Here is a 16,501-nt window from a genome sequence, read left to right on the forward strand (position 1 = left end):
TATGTTGCATGTTGGGTAGTTAAATGGTGGGTTCCTGGTTCAATCCCAGGAGGGAGCCCTTCTGTGTGGAGTTTGCATGTTCTCTCTGTGTCAGTGTGGGTTTGTGTCCAAAGACACGCAGGTTAATTGGTGACTCTAAATTGTCCGTAGGTGTGAATGTGAGCGTGAATGGTTGTCTGTCTCTATGCGTCAGCCCTGTGATAGTCTGGTGACCTGTCCAGGGTGTACCCTGCCTCTCGCCCAATATCAGCTGGGATAGGCTCTAGCCCCCCCGCGACCCTCAAGAGGATGAAGCGGTTACAAAAATGGATGGATAGTTAAATCTATATCAGTGGGTTGGATGAACTAAAATGTATACCTGATGATGGTGCTGGAGGAAAACTCAGGAAATCACCAAAGTCATAAGGGCTGTGTTTTTGGCAAGATAAGGCAATGTATTGTGATATAAGGATGCATCGACTTTGAAATTCTGGGCTGATACGATACCAGAGTTTTCAATAACAATGTGGCCAATATCAAAAGATGTCTCCTTAACACGTATGTATTCAAGTTTCTCGCCAAAAACATTTTATAAGATTATACTGAACATGTTCCAAAAGCCAGTCCGCGATGCCAAGGATCAGCACACCAGGGGCCCCGCCCCGCCCCTGCCGGCCGCCCAGCACACAATGCACCCGACCCTGATTTCTGTCCCTGCGGGTGGTGGGCCCACAGCGCGACGTGGTGAAGAGGGGGCTGAGCCGGAAAGCAAAGCTTTCGATTTACTGGTCCATCTACGTCCCAACCCTCACCTATGGTCATGAACTCTGGGTAGTGACTGAAAGAATGAGGTCACGGATACAAGCGGTGGAAATGAGTTTCCTCCGTGGGGTGGCTGGGCTCAGCCTTAGAGATAGGGTGAGGAGCTTGTACATCTGGAGGGAGCTCGGAGTAGAGCCGCTGCTCCTTCGCGTCGAAAGGGGCCAGTTGAGGTGGTTCGGGCATTTGTCTAGGATGCCTCCTGGGCGCCTCTCACTGGAGGTGTCCCAGGCACGTCCCACTGGTAGGAGGCCCCAGGGCAGACCCAGAACATTACATATCTCGTCTGGCCTGGGAACATCTTCGGGTTCCCCAGGAGGAGCTGGAAAGCGTTGCTGGGGAGAGGGACTTCTGGGGTGCTTTGCTCGGCCTGCTGCCCCCGTGACCTGGCCCTGGATAAGCGGATGAAAATGGATGGATGGATGGATACTGAACACGTCATGAGAGCGTTATAATTCACCTTTACCCAATAATCTTTTTTTTTTTTTTTAAGATATTTTTTGGGGCATTTTTAGCCTTTATTTGATAGGACAGACAAGCGTGAAAGGGGGAGAGAGAGAGAGAGGGAGTGACATGCAGCAAAGGGCCACAGGCTGGGGTCGAACCCTGGCCGCTGCGGCAACAGCCTTGTACATGGGGTGCCTGCTCTACCACTAAGCCACCGATGCCCCCAATACTCATTTTTACGGAATAGAACTTGAACGTTTCATAATGTAACTCATTGCAGGTGAGGAGCAGACAGGCGGGTACGTCCTCTGACACGACAATAGTGAATTTACTGCATGTTTTCGGTGCCCCAGAAAGATCTATGCTTTCCAGAACACATTCTTCTATTGTCCTGGGCGTGACAGACACCAGTTGCTACTTGCCATCTTGTCCCACAACAGTGAGGATCACAGAGCCCATATAATAAACAGTCATTGTGTTGTTCTTCTACATGCTCATTAGTTTAAGTTTGTGGTCATCAGTCACTGGCACTGCTGTTTAGCCTGCGCAAAACTGATGTGACACAACAGAAAAACATTTGTGAATGTTCTTTTATTTCATAGGCCGATGGCAGTAAGGAAGGTGAATATTCAGCCGATAAATCAGTGCATCCCTATTACCAATTTTTTAAAACTAATTTTAGGAAAACTGCCAATGCTGGCAGCGCGCCCCTTATGACTTCACCTGTCATAAGGTGTTTCATAGGCCTGTGTTCTTACGGTTGTTACGGTGCAGTGAAAGAGGACAGAAACATTAAAGGATCTTGTGGTCAGGAGTTTAAACAAAGCACAAAACAAACCACCGCCACAAATCATTGCATGTAAACAATTCATTAAAATGTCAACACTATTATTTGTGAGAATTGATTCAGTGTCACAAAACATAATATTGCAGTACTCAAGTGTATCTATATTCTCTCCCAGTCCTAAAAATCATTACTCTCACCAGCACTGCTGTTCCCCATTCCTTCATTATCTCCCCTGCATACACACCCGCCCTTTCTCTCCCCAGTCATTTGCCACAGTCTTAGCGGTCCAGCCCTAGTTTCTGTTTCTTGCCAGCCTGTTCCCGGTTACGCCTGCCTGCTCCTCGCCTGCTTAGCTTGGCCTCTCTGACTGATTGCCTGTTGCCGAACTCTGCCTTGAACTTCTAACCAATGATTGATCGCTTTGAACTGCTCTGCCTGTGAATCCTGCTTTTGAGTACACATCTCTGTGTGCAGAACCATTACCACACTGAAGGCAGAGACATTTGTTAAATGAAAGTAAACTGAGATTCTGCTAAATTTGTTCCGTCAACCGCTGCTTCATCACTAATTCAACACTAATTCAGCTTCTCTAAAAACTGCAAAAAACTGATAATGTATTGACGGAGACCCAACACATGGGGCTACCATTTGAATTGCTTCTTTATCTCTTTCTCACCTCTCCACTATTGATCCAGCAGTACAGTACGTTGTGTGGAGTTCTGTGAGTTCAAAAGTGCAACACTGAAGTTCATACTCATCAATGCAACCTCACATTTTAATGCTGCAATGTGCTCGTTTATCTTTTATGTCTGGGCTTTGTCCTAACCCCCTGCTGTGGCTACAGCCCTACAACTGAAGCTCAAATCAATCATTCTCTTTTTACTGTATCATCAGTGATGTAGTGGACGGTACACACCCACCTCTTGTTCTGGCCGTTTTAAGTATAACAGCCAAAAAGCCATCGCAGTATATAGGAGAGTACATCCACCTCCTCCTCTGTAACCTACCCATTTACCCAGTAGTACACCTGCCTCATGAACAGTACTGGGCGGTGATGCATTATTATTACTGTAAGTGTAATAAATTCTAATATTACATTTCCCCTCAAAATAAATAACTTGTTATGAACTTACTTATGCTGTCAGCCCTGTGCTTATTTAAAATCCAGCAATTAATCACTCCCCAGATTCATTTTTGGAATTGTTGCACATGTCGTGTACATTACAAAACAGCAAGCTAGCTTGGAAGATGGAAACACTTATCTTCCCATTACTATGCTGTTTTGGGAGGAAAGATGATGCAGGACAACCATCGCTCCACCTAGCTTAGTCCTGGTAAGGTGCTGGAAACATCAATAAGTCCAAACTGGTAGAAAAGATTTCCGCACACTTACATCTATGCAGCGTTTCCCAGGAAGAAAGATGACAAAAGCAGCATTGTTTCAGGTCGTGGTACTATGACTTAGCCTGAGTGTCAGACTGAAGCTCCCAGAACCTTCAGTCTGACATGGCTTCCATTGAAGGCGATTTACAAGGGGGAGGGAATTTCATTTTTCCCTAACCAATCAGTAGAGATCAACGACTCACCCAGAATCTGACGTCATTAGTATCCATGCCTCAGGGGTGCCGAAAACAAGCGAGCAATGCCCGTTTAAAATGTCTCCGTCATCGTGCACGCCCAGCTGCATCGCCGTTAAATCCAGTTTAGCAGCTTCCTTAATTTGGTCCTCCATTAACGCGAGTAGTGGCGAAATACCTTGATAGCATCGTTAATGTGATCTGTAGGATCTGTAGCGGTCGCCATTGTTGCTATCCTCACCAGTTACCCACCGGCGTACAGCTTGACATCAGCGTGGCGCTGATTGGCTAATCGCTAGACCCCCGGCGTTCATTGGTCCGTCCATCGTTTGGACGAGATAAATCGCAAATTCATTGAAGTATGCCAGACCAGAGATGCAAGCCTACTCAGTTGAGTGGGCAGGGTCTATGGTCTGGAACCAGGCTAACTATGACTCTTTCCACTGCAAAAAAAGGCCTCAAACACCTACTACGACCAGACGCATGACAACGGTGAGCCGGACATCGTGACCCCTATGACCCTGCAAGGGTTCCCACCCACACAGGGTTTATAGCCTGCAACTTCGTACCAGTCATTTAGAACTGAAGAAGCCTCTTGGATGAGAGGCGAAACGTCTTCAAGAAACGCAAGCAAGTCCAGTTGCCTACGATATTAGCACTTACGATTACCATGACCATGTCACCGACATGCATAGATGTAAGTGTGTGGAAATCTTTTCTACCACTTTGAACGTACTGATGTTTACAAAGGTGAGCCAACTCTGCCTCCTCATTCTGTGACTGTACCTTCTTCACCCCTACTGAGGTAGTAACAGCGCCAAACGTTGTCTGTATAAACGGGACAGCTGGCAGGACGGGATCATGGGTGGCACGGGTATAATGTTTTTACAATGTGCTATGTGTGCGACCCACTGCGGGAGATTAAAATAGTAACTGATAGCAGTTAGCGGCTAACTCAGAGAAGAAGAACAGCGCCAAAAATGTCCACAAATTGGGAAAACTATGAGGTCCAGGAGCTTCTTACCCTCTGAGCAGAGGACGGTAAATTATTGTCATTGCCATGTCATTGTTATTGTTTATGACGCACTGCAGGTGTGTAATATGTCACTCTAGGGGCCGACGCTGTTGTACTGCATGTCATGGCCATCATTCCTGTTTTGATTCCACAACGCCGGCATGCTGTCTTAAATCACACACTGGAGCAGCATGATGCCGCCTTCATGTGGTTCTGTGTAACAATGCAAAGATGGTATAGAGAAAAGACTTTGTAGTATGATCTTTGTGGAAAAAGAGCTTTTGTCTTTTAAACAGACCCTGTAAAATACTATTCACAGGCAACAAAAGAACCCCAGGTAAAATATCATTTGCAAGCTACCAAGCCTCAGCTGCGCTTTTACCCTGACATTCACACAGAGGTGCGTTTGTTTGAATTTTGAGGAGAAAAGACACAATTACCAATATTATGGGGTGTTAACAGTAAAGTAATATAACAAGTAGTGTAACTAATTCCTCTTGGCAGCAGAAAAGTAATATTACTTTTCAAAAGTGTTTCAAGAAATGAGTAATAAATCAAATTCCTTTGAGTAATGACCCCAACACTGCTCATCAACTACCACGACACCACTGTGTATTGTAAGCAAATGTGTGTTTTGCAGCCAGTGCAGCATTAGTCATTTCCTTTTATGCTTATGTGCGTCTTGAGTGACATTGTCATTGTTTATTTGGATTTTACTGAAACCATGTACATGACTCAGAACCTCATTAGCTGAGTTAAAATCTGCAACAAATGCAGAGACTCTTTAGGCCTTGTCAAAATGTGAGCTCTATTTACTGTAAAATCCGAGGTAACTGTATTTCTAAATATGTTCTGTGTTCTGAGTTTTTTGTGCTGATTAAAGTGAACTGGAACACAGTTTGGTGCATCAGAGATATGCCTATTGTACTGTTTGTCCCATTGTTGGTACCTGTGCCCACAGTGCTGTAAACATCTGAACTCAGCTCCCTCCCACTGTCAAACACAGAGTCGAAGGTGATGCTGGGAATTGTGGGAGAAGTTGGACCGTTGTCCTTGTCAGTGCTCTTCGGCTTCCTCCTTATCTTCACCTGCCCAAGAAATGCAAACATCTCAGCTCAACAGAGTGTTCCTGTGGGTTGCAAAACTATGTTTGAAAAAGCAGGCATACATATACTTCAACCTCAACGTGTTGAAAAGTTTCTGCTGTGCAGCAATGTTAAGAATCTGACTGTCTGTTAAAAGAGCACAATAACACAATGAGGCAGTCATCAATGATGTAGTTTTCTATTTTTGCTGAAAGGATGTGTGAGCGTTAAGGAATGATTTCAGGGTCTAAGTGCAGCAGCATAGAAATTACTGTTGCATTATCAGGTCAAAAAAATTACGATTTTATATTTAGCGTATTTTATACATACTGTTATTGTGACATTTCACAACTTTTAGGTCAGACCCTACAAAGTCTACAGGGAAAGGTTTTGACACATGAACAACCTTTTAAAATGTACGCATTACTGTGGGCATGGCCTGATACACAAGTAGCAGTCATATTGAATAATCAATATTAATATCAAAATGCTGCTGGCTGTTTTCTTGGTTGCTTATCTGTTTTTAATTTTTTTTCTGCGTTAATGATAATTCTTTAAAACTTAAATTTCAAATCTCATCAACTAGTTTGAAATTTAATCGTTAAAATCTACTAAGAACTAATAAAAAGGATCATATTTCCTCCTGTTTAAGCCTCTCTGCATTGTTTCCTGGTAAAATCCAGAAGTGAATTTAAAATCCTTCTCCTCCATTTACAAATGTTCAAGCTCTGCCAAATCTTAGAGAGCTCATAGAGCTCTATTATCTCACCAGAACACTGCGTTACCAGAATATAAGGTTACTTGTCATTCCCAGAGTCTCCAAAAGTAGATTGGGAGCCAGAGCCTTCAGCTGCCAGGCTCCTCTTCTGTGGAACCATCTTCCTGTTTCGGTCAGAGAGGCAGACACTGTCTCCACATTTAAGAGTGGACGTAAGACTTTCCTCTTTGGTAATGCTTGTAGTTAGGGCTGGCTCAGGCTTGCTTTGGACCAGCCCCTAGTTTTGAACCAACCCCTGCTGGGAGACCTCGTATGATACAACATTGATTCCAAAAAAGTTGTGACACTGTGTAAAATGTTAATAAAAACAGAATGCAATGATATGCAAGTCTTTTTTCGACCTATATTCAATTGAATACAGCTCTAAGACAACAATGTTCAAACTGATATACTTTATTGTTTTTTGTAAATATACTCTCAATCTGAATTTGATGCTGCAACGCGTTTCTAAAAAGTTGGGACAGAGGCAACAAAAGACTGGGAAAGTTGTGGACTGCTTAAAACATTCAGTCTAAGAACAACATGTCTCATGTGGTGTTTAGTGCAGTGTTTAGCAATGTCGCCTCACAGCAAGAGGGTTCCTGCTTCACATCCATGGTGGAGGTTCGAACCCCGAGGTGGGGGAGCCCTTCTTTGTGGAGTTTGGTTAATTGGTGACTCTAAATTGTCCGTAGGTGTGAATGTGAGCGTGAATGGTTGTCTGTCTCTATGTGTCAGCCCTGTGATAGTCTGGCAACCTGTCCAGGGTGTACCCCATCTCTCGCCCAATGTCAGATGGGATAGGTTCCAGCCCCCCTGTGACCTCTAACAGAACAGAAATCTCTGCACTTATTGGGCAAGGCCAGAAACCCACACTGACTGCATGTGACCTTTAATTCACCGGGCAGCACTGTGTTAAAAACCACCATGATTGTATAAAGGATGTTACTACACGGGTTCAGGAAAACTTTGGAAAACTATTGTTGGTGAACACAGTTTGCCGCTGCATCTACAAATGCAAGTTAAGACTCTACCATGAAAAGTGAAAGGTTTTCCACAACATCCAGAAACATCCAAAACGCCGACTTCTCTGGGCCCAAGCTCATCTGATAGTGACGCAAAGTGGAAAAGTGTCCACGTCAAATTGTTATTGGAAATCATGGACATTGTGTCACCAGGGCTAAGGAAGAAAAGAAATATCCAGACTGTTACCAGCTCAAAGCCCAACTTTTTTTGGAACATGTTGCTGGCATCATATTCAGAATGAGTGTATTATTACAAAAACAACAATACAATTCATAAGTTTGAACATTAAATCTCTTGTCTCTGTGCTGTATTGAATTGAACGTAGGTCAAAAAGGATTTACTGAAGTTTTTTTATTGAAGTTTTACGCAGCGTCCCAACTGTTTTGAAGTTGTCGTTGTACACTGAGCTCCTCTCTCCTCTAATTCTCAATTTGCAAACAATTATATGACATTATTGGATGTCATTAACTCGGCTTCTTCCCCAGAGCCTTTGTGCTCCCTTGTCTCACAGGTGCTGTTGCCGTGGTCCTGCTGTTACTATTAGTCACACTTCTTTTTTTTTTTTTTTTTGGCCCGCCACCACCCCCCCACTTTTGGAGGACAACTTTATTTTTATTTACAGAACTAAAAAAGGTAAAAACAACATAAGGAAGAAGTAAGGTAAATAATCAAACAGAAAGTAAATATTTACATAGTAATACACCTTGTGTTGTTAACATTGATCTTTGAAGGTAAACAAGTAGGAGGAGGGTTATTGTGTGGCCTGACATATATACTGACAGACCGGCAGACAGACAGACAGACAGACAGACAGAGACAGATGATGAGACGGACAGACAAATGGATAGACAAGGAGGTAGCCTAACTAACTGGGGATTTTTGTGTATATGCTGCACATGTGTATGTGTGTGTGAGTGTGTGTGTGTAAGTATGTGTGTAATCTGTATTTATAAGTACTTGGATATTTCAGTGATAATGATGATATTAATAACAACAGCAGCAAAGAAAGAATAAATAAATAATAATAATAATAATAATAATAATAATAATAATAATAGAATAAATAAGAGAAAAAAGAGAGAAAAAAAGAAGAAAACAAAACAAAACAAAAAAAACAAGGTGTGTTGCAAGATTCAGTGGAATTGAGATCAGGCATTTGTAGAGGTGGATTTTTGAATAAATGTAGACCAAGTTTTGTTGAAACAGGGTATGCTGTGATTAATTGATGCGGACATTTTTTCTATTGTGATTTGATCTATTAACAGATTCTTCCAGTGTGTGATATTCAGCTGATTTCTTGTTTTCCAGTTTAGGAGGATTGTTTTCCTGGCGACAACTAGTGCTGTGAACAGTGTAGTTTTAATGTGATTATGTAATTGTACAGATGATATGTCTCCTAAGATGCAGAGTTGAGGGGATAGGGGGATGTGGCAGCCTAGTATATGTGATAGGTGATCTGTGACTTGTATCCAAAATTGTCTAATTGGTGTACAGTGCCAGAGAGCATGCATGTAATTGTCTGTGGTGTGCTGTGTGCAATAAGTGCATTGATCTGATGTGGTGAAACCCATTTTATGTAATCTCTGACCTGTGTAGTGTGTTCTGTGGTTAACCTTAAATTGAATGAGTTGTAAATTTGGGATTTTGCAGTGAGTAAAGTTATTTTTGCATATTTGAGACCAGAAATCTGCATTTGGAGTGATGGAAAGATCCTGTTCCCACTTTGAGGTTTGGAGAAAAATTAAAGTGTCAGTAGTGTTTAGAAATGTATAAATCCTTGAGAGTAATTTAACAGAGCTGGAAATCTTTCATCTATAATAATTGTTTGATCTTGCCTGTTAAATGTACTGTTGATTTTGGGGAGAATGGTGGACTTAAGCTGTAAGTATTGGAGATATTGACTGTTACAAATGTCGAACTTCTGGATTAATTCTTGAAAATGGATGATTTTGGAATCCTGTAAAATATGGTGGAGATGTGTGATACATTTGTGTTTCCATGATGTGAAGTTTAATGGTTTCCTGTTTATTGTAAAATCTGGGTTGTTCCACATTGGTGAGCGAGTGGATGGTGCAACCGTGGAGCCTTTGATACGAAATATATTCCACCAAGCTGTCAGAGCTGAGGCTATGGAAATATTCTGAAAACAAGTGTCATTTTTAATTGTTTGGCTGATGAATGGGAGATCTGAAAGGTTTATATTCTTGCATAGTGCCTCTTCAGTTTCTAACCAGTGAGAATCACAATGTGAAGAGGTGAGCCATTGTTTTAAGTATTTTAACTGACTTGACAAGTGATATAATTCAAAGTTGGGTGCATCTAGTCCTCCTTGAAACTTGGATTTTTGTAGTGTTGATAGTTTTATACGAGGTGTTTTATTTTTCCAATAGAATTGAGATATTGCTGTATTGAGGGAATTAAGCCAGGGTAAATTTGGAAGTGAAGGAAGCATGGTGAATAGGTAATTAATTTTAGGGAGGACTGACATTTTTATTGTTGAGATTCTTTCTGACAGTGAGATTGGTAGATTTGTCCAGCGACTGAGGTCATTTTGTATTGATTTGAGTAATGGTGTGTAATTTAGATTGAACAGCTCTGACAGCTTGGGGGATATGTGGATTCCTAAATATTTAATATTTCCTATGGGAAGGTGAAACTGTGAGGTGAGGGCTGCCACATCCCTTTGGTCCATGCAGAGGGGTAGAATGGTAGATTTTGATAAGTTGATGGAGTAGTTGGATAGAGATGAGAATGATTTAATGACTGACAGACATTCTTGTAGTGATGAGTAGAGTTCCTGGAGGAGGATCAACACATCGTCTGCATAGAGGATTGTTTTGTGTTCCGTGGATATCTGATACCTTTGATGTTATTGTTTTGTTGTATGCTAGCTACAAGTGGCTCCAAGAAAATTGCAAAAAGTGACAGAGAGAGTGGACATCCTTGTCTAGTGCCGTTGTGAAGCGTGAATTGTTGTGAAGTTAACCCATTAGTTGTGATAGTGGCTGTTGGTGAGGTGTATAGTGCCTTAATCCAGTTAATGAATGACTCTCCGAATCCAAATTTTTGTAATGTTGTGAATAGGAAGGACCAGTTGACTCTATCAAATGCTTTTTGTGCATCTAATGAGAGGATTATGGTTTCAGTTTTCTTATTGTTTGTTAGAGCTGCATTAGGTTAAATAATTTCCGTGTTATAAGATGACAGCCTTCCTTTGATAAATCCAGTTTGGTCTGGATGTATTATAAAGGGAATTACTTTTTCAATTCTATTTGACAGTGCCCTGCTTATGTCATATTTTAATGTCTGTGTTAATTAGTGAGAGAGGTCGGTAACTAGATAGGTGAGTAGGATCTTTGTCAGGTTTTAAAAGCAGGGTAATTACGGCTGTATTTATCGTTGGAGGTATACTGTTGGTTATGAGGAATTCATCAATCATTCTGAGAAAAAGGGGTGAGATGGTGGACCAGAAATGTTTATAGAACTCAGCAGGGAAGCCATCAGGACCGGGTGCTCTATTATTTTCCATTTTATTGAGTGCGTTATGAAATTCAGCTGGGGTTAATGTCACACTTCTACTATTACTATACTCAGTATTATTGTCACATATATGGCACATAACTTTTTAATTAATACTTTTTTTTTATGTTTACTCTTATTCTATTCTTGTTTTATTCTATTGACGTATATATTGTAGATACATTTTCACACTTACAGCCTCAGCACAGTGCCGATATATATTTTATTTTGAATATTTTTTTTAATCTTAAGTACTAGTGTTAAACACTGTTGCATAATGCATATTTAATTTTTATTTAAAATGCACATTTTCATTGCTATTTATTTAATTTAATTTGATTTAATTTATTTTTGTTGCTATTATTGCTATTTATATAATTCATTTTATTTTATTCTATTTCATTTTATTTTATTTATTGCTATTATTGCTTTTTATATATTTTATTTTATTTTATTATGTATTTATATTTCATACTCTTCTTACTTCTAATAATTCTCTATTTTTTACATCAAGCAACTGAAACGAATCACAATTTTCCCTCAGGGATCAATTAAGCGACATTCACTGTCATATATTAATATATACAACATACATACATACTATCATATACTACATTATTCATATTTCTATTATTGTTGTTGTAGTTGTTATTGTTTTTAATGTTGTTGCCGTGCATCTTTCTTCCTCCTCTCCCTCTATGTGTCATTTTGTCATATGGATTATTGCACATTTATTATGTCGATCTGTTCTGTAAACTCGACATCTATTGCACATCTGTCCATCCTGAGAGACAGATCCCTCCTTAGCTGCTCTTCCTGAGGTTTCTTCCATTTTTTATCCCTGTTTAAAGTTTTTTTTGGGGGTCTTTCCTTATCTGCTGTGAGGGTCCAAGGACAGAGGGTTGTCTTATGTTGTAAAGCCCTCTGAGGCAAATCACTCAATTAGGTGAAGTCGGTAGATTCCAAGGTCTGAATCCAGGCAACACACCACAAACTACAGCTTTCATTAAGTTGAATCAACACCTCTCAAAAACAGTTTCCAAACTACTGAACATTAAAGCCTTCTTGACAGGAGGATTTACAGTATTGCAGAACTGTTGTTTCATATTGCATAAGTTTTGCCTTGGTGTGCCTACCAACCTGGAAACTGAGAATAGGAAGCAGTTACAGTGAAATCTATAAAATGATTACTAACCGATTTCTTGGGCTTGGGGGTGGACAGAGAGGAGGCGGGCATGTTGGATTTCTTTCTCAAAAACATCTTGAATGTGGCAGAATCAAAGTTCTCCACTGCAAAACATCTCCACGATGTCTGGAGGGGCATGAAAATAGCAATATATTGGTTGGACAGGACTAATTTCATGCCATGCAAGAGAGAAAGCAAGGGTTACATGAAAGGATGGTCTCAATAATAAGACTGGGGCTCAGAGACAGTTCACTCCCCCGGCTGTGTTCTGTTTCTGTATTTTTTTGGTCAAATACCTGAATGAGACAGGCAGCTGCGGGGATCTGTCTGTTGAAGTGTTTTTGTCTTTGCTTCTGCTGCACCTTCAGGGCGAAGCCTGAGCCTAAGATTCCCTGTGAACAACAGCACAGCAGAGTTACTGCTCATTAATTCTGTTTAACGACACACTTACAGGCAGCAGCATGACTCAAAAGACAGAAATAAACACAAAGTTAAACAAAAATTAGGAATAATGGGCCATTTAATACTGAAACATTTAAGTCTATTATTCACTTTGCTCATCAACTGAAATTAATAGATTATGTTAATCACTTACGTCTTTTCTCAATCAAACACTGTATTATCTGTTGGTTACACTCTCTTAAATGGAAGGGGTTTCTTCCATTTTTAAATTTTATGTCACTGCAAATTGCAAAGCGTTTGAGCTCTAACTGTCACATGTTTCATACACTACACTATAAATACTGAACCACAGATAATCCAGTTATTCATGATGGAAACTAACTGTAGATGCCTAATCATAATTCTTAAAGCACAGAACCTTTAAACCAAAGACACTGTTAATGTTGCTTTTTATGCCACGTCTCAACCAGAGGCGATCCTAGACTGCCCATTGAGGCCCCCTGCTTTTCACTTTGACACCAAATCGTCATCGACTTGTTGTTCAGCTGTCCTTACTCTTGTCACATGATTCGTGAAATCTAACTCCTGCTGCTCTGTGCTGCTGCTACTGCTGTGTTACGGGCCGTACACATGCCGCATTTTTTGCGCCCTCAAATTCATCCTTGTCAGTGTAGACATGCAGCAGGCATGATGAAATGCTACAGGAAAACTGTTGCGGTGCACATGCGTTCCCGAGCGCCTTTTTTTCCAGCGCATGACTGCTGCGCCCTAAAATGAACAGAGCTCAACTTTTGGAACACAGCAGCAATGGCGAGGAACAACCAATCGCAGCCAGCAAATACCTTTCCCTTCAGTCTATAGAGCCTATAATAAATAGAACACAGAGTTAAAAACCAAGCGGCATGTTTGAGTGTGTAATAGTGCATCAACAGCCGCACACAGTCGCAGCAGTATAAAGTACAGAGGAAAGACTTGAGCCAGACCCGCAATTTCCACACACTCCGTCTGCGCTGCATATACGCTCCCATTCTAGTGAATAGCTTCATTTCCACAGCGCGCACTGCACAGTGCCACAGCACTCTGCTGCATTGGAGATACATGCCAGGTCTATTTTTCAGCAACTGCCCATCTATAGCACGTCAAGCCACATAGCTCAGATCGCACCAGACTGGAAACAGAATGCACACAGCATCTGGTAAATTTCAAAATACAACAGAATGCACGGACTACAGATTGTAAACTCTCAATTTTTTAAAAATCATGTCACATCCTGTCGCACAACTTGTTTCTCTCTTTCTCATTCTGAATGAACTATTGTTTTGGTCTGGCTCACACTTTATCAATTGCTTTTTATCGCGTGATTTCGCAGTTCCCATGTGAGCTTGCGGCTCCGCTACGCAGCGCGGCGCTCCAGAAATGCATCCAGTAGGCAAGGGTAAGCGCCGTCTGTCGCACAGCGTGGCGCAAACAGAGTATGTTGAAATTGCGGGAGAGAGTTCATAAGCCTTATAGCCTCTGGTAAGAAGCTACACTTAGCCTCGCCTGGAAGGAGATCAGCTCTGCACACTGGATTTCTGGTCAGTAGGCTATGATATGGTGCTGTTTATGGTTGCTTAGGAACCTCAGACGCAACCTGCCTCTGCGCCCTTGAGAGATGGTACAGAGTAGGCACTAGTAAGCCTAGTTTATTATTGTCATTGCAAAATGTGCCAGTATCATGCCATGGGGGCCCCTTTTCCCAACATTTTTTGAAGGGGTGGCCCAAACATTTGCTTGGTTTGCCTTTCTTAACGGTGCCTCCCTGAGCTCAACTTTGAGGTCCTGGGACCTGCAGCATCAACAGCTAATGGAATTTTTTTAAAAATCAAATTTAAACTAACAGGTACCTTGTGACAAAAATGATATAAATCTAATGTAACCCTGTGAGCTGCAGCAGGAGAATGTTGGTACAATGTAAAGGCGTTTAGGGTTTGTCAAGGTCCTCACAGCACTTAAGGCACAATATTATGAACATATGTATGAAGCTCTTAAACTGTAATTCTCCCAAATCTTGGCAGTGGCTGGTGGAACACGCGAACCAGCTTTGTTCTATGGTTTTGTGGTTTACACATGAATCACAGCCACAGTAGAGCCTAAAGTAGGCACTCTGTGTTGCTTAATTCATACTTAAAAGACCAAACTAATTAGCCTATAAATGTAGTTCAGTTGGAATTCATCTGAAGGAAACAGTGTGGTTTAGCCTGAAAGACGTCCTGGTTCAGCAATTTCTCTTTCCACTTACTGCAGGCAGAGCAAAGAAGGAAATGGCAAAAACTGAGAAACAGGACGCAATGGTCTTTCCAATCCAGGTTTGTGGTACTTTGTCTCCATATCCAATGGTGGTCACGGTCACCTTAGAAAAAACAAACACAACAGGGAAATGAATATAATATGCTTTATTCTGCTAGTTTCATTCTATTAAAAACAAAAAACAAAAAAAAAAAACTATCACTGCTTTAAAAGAGATATTCCAACAACTTGTCCACATTTAGGTGTGGAAAGAGGAAAAAAGAAAAACTATAAACAGCAAAAACTATTCTTCAATTTTTTTTAACAATCAACCAGCTGTGGTTTGAGTTTTTTGGGGGGCGGGGCTTTGCTGAAGGCAAAACAATTCTCCACAGACATTAGCAAGTGCTAGCTAGCAAGTTCTGTTGGCTTATTGTAGACAATTGAAGAAGATGATGCAAGTGGTGCATTCAGAAATACTCATTCAGAGTGCTGGAGTACACTCTGGCACAAACTGGACCGTTTGTAAATTTGTTATCAAGAGCACCGCACTCTCGGGGTGGCAGAGCGCCGAGCGGAGTGATTGTGTGATTAACTTAACCTTTCTTTAATTTATACAGAAATATAATAAAAAGCGCTTTGGGGTTGCATTTTTGATGTATGAAAGGCGCTATATAAATAAAGTTTGATTGATTGATTGATTGATTGAATATATATTTCTTCATCCAAGGTCTCTCATTTTAGTATAGAGTGTCAGACTGAATTTACAAAAGCACCATGTCAGGTCACTCACTCTCCGGGGCCACGTGTGTTACTTGAATAAGTAAACACTGACCAATGGGGCCAGACTGGCCGACCTGTACGCTCTCACTCAATGGATGGATGATGTGACAGGAAATACTTTTTCCCTAACCTGATATGAAGTATGCGCTGCACATGTGAGCATTTTGATGATGGCCTCCATCCAGTCCTTTGGTCTTATCACATTTAACCATAGTTGTCCTCATATTTGTTGACGGGCAGTGGCGGCTGATATATATGCAACAAAATTTAAGTTTTGAGCCATGACTCCTTCTATTCTGGCTCCCAATAACACAACAAGATGACATTTTAAGATTCCCATGTAGCCTACAGCCCTGTGTTTTGCCTCCAGCTAATAAAAAGACTTCATTGTGACTTCGGCCCTAAAAGGGTTTACTGGCAGAAATGGTACAGGCTACACTATTCTGAACTGTGTTTTCATTAGTTTATAATCACCTGAAAATGAGAATTGTTGTTTTTGCTACCTTGGAATGAACCGTTAATATCTGCATATGAAGCAGGTCTTCCACAGAATCCGCCCTGTTGCTCAACAGTGGACCAGAACGGAAAAACCAAGCTCTAGAAAGGGCCATTTGTATTTTTGTGTTGGCCACTGTAGTTCTCCTGCATGCTTGACAAACAGGGATGTTTTTGCAACCTCACAACCACTAGAGTCTACAAACAAGACCAGTGGTGTCAAACTCATTTTAGTTCAGGGGCCACATACAGCCCAATTTGATCTCAAGTGGGCTTGACCAGTATAACCACTGCATAATAACCCTTTAAATAACAACCCCTTCAAATTTCTCCCCTATTTTAGTGTGAAGCAGTAC

At 41.2% G+C, this 16,501-nt stretch overlaps 1 protein-coding gene across 1 annotated transcript in view; it reads right to left on the reverse strand.

Moving 5' to 3' along the window:
- The window catches only part of kcnq1.1 (potassium voltage-gated channel, KQT-like subfamily, member 1.1), a 76,074-nt gene that overhangs the window by 16,559 nt on the left and 43,014 nt on the right, over nucleotides 1-16,501 (reverse strand). The window contains exons 7-10 of the mRNA XM_033618045.2: nucleotides 14,881-14,991; nucleotides 12,494-12,589; nucleotides 12,207-12,323; nucleotides 5,574-5,712 (exon numbers count right to left, since the gene is read on the reverse strand). Coding sequence (XP_033473936.2) covers nucleotides 5,574-5,712; nucleotides 12,207-12,323; nucleotides 12,494-12,589; nucleotides 14,881-14,991 — 463 coding nt within the window. The remainder of the gene's footprint in view (nucleotides 1-5,573; nucleotides 5,713-12,206; nucleotides 12,324-12,493; nucleotides 12,590-14,880; nucleotides 14,992-16,501) is intronic.

This window comes from Epinephelus lanceolatus, chromosome 2 (genome assembly GCF_041903045.1).
Source record: "Epinephelus lanceolatus isolate andai-2023 chromosome 2, ASM4190304v1, whole genome shotgun sequence".
NCBI classification, from domain to species: domain Eukaryota; kingdom Metazoa; phylum Chordata; class Actinopteri; order Perciformes; family Serranidae; genus Epinephelus; species Epinephelus lanceolatus.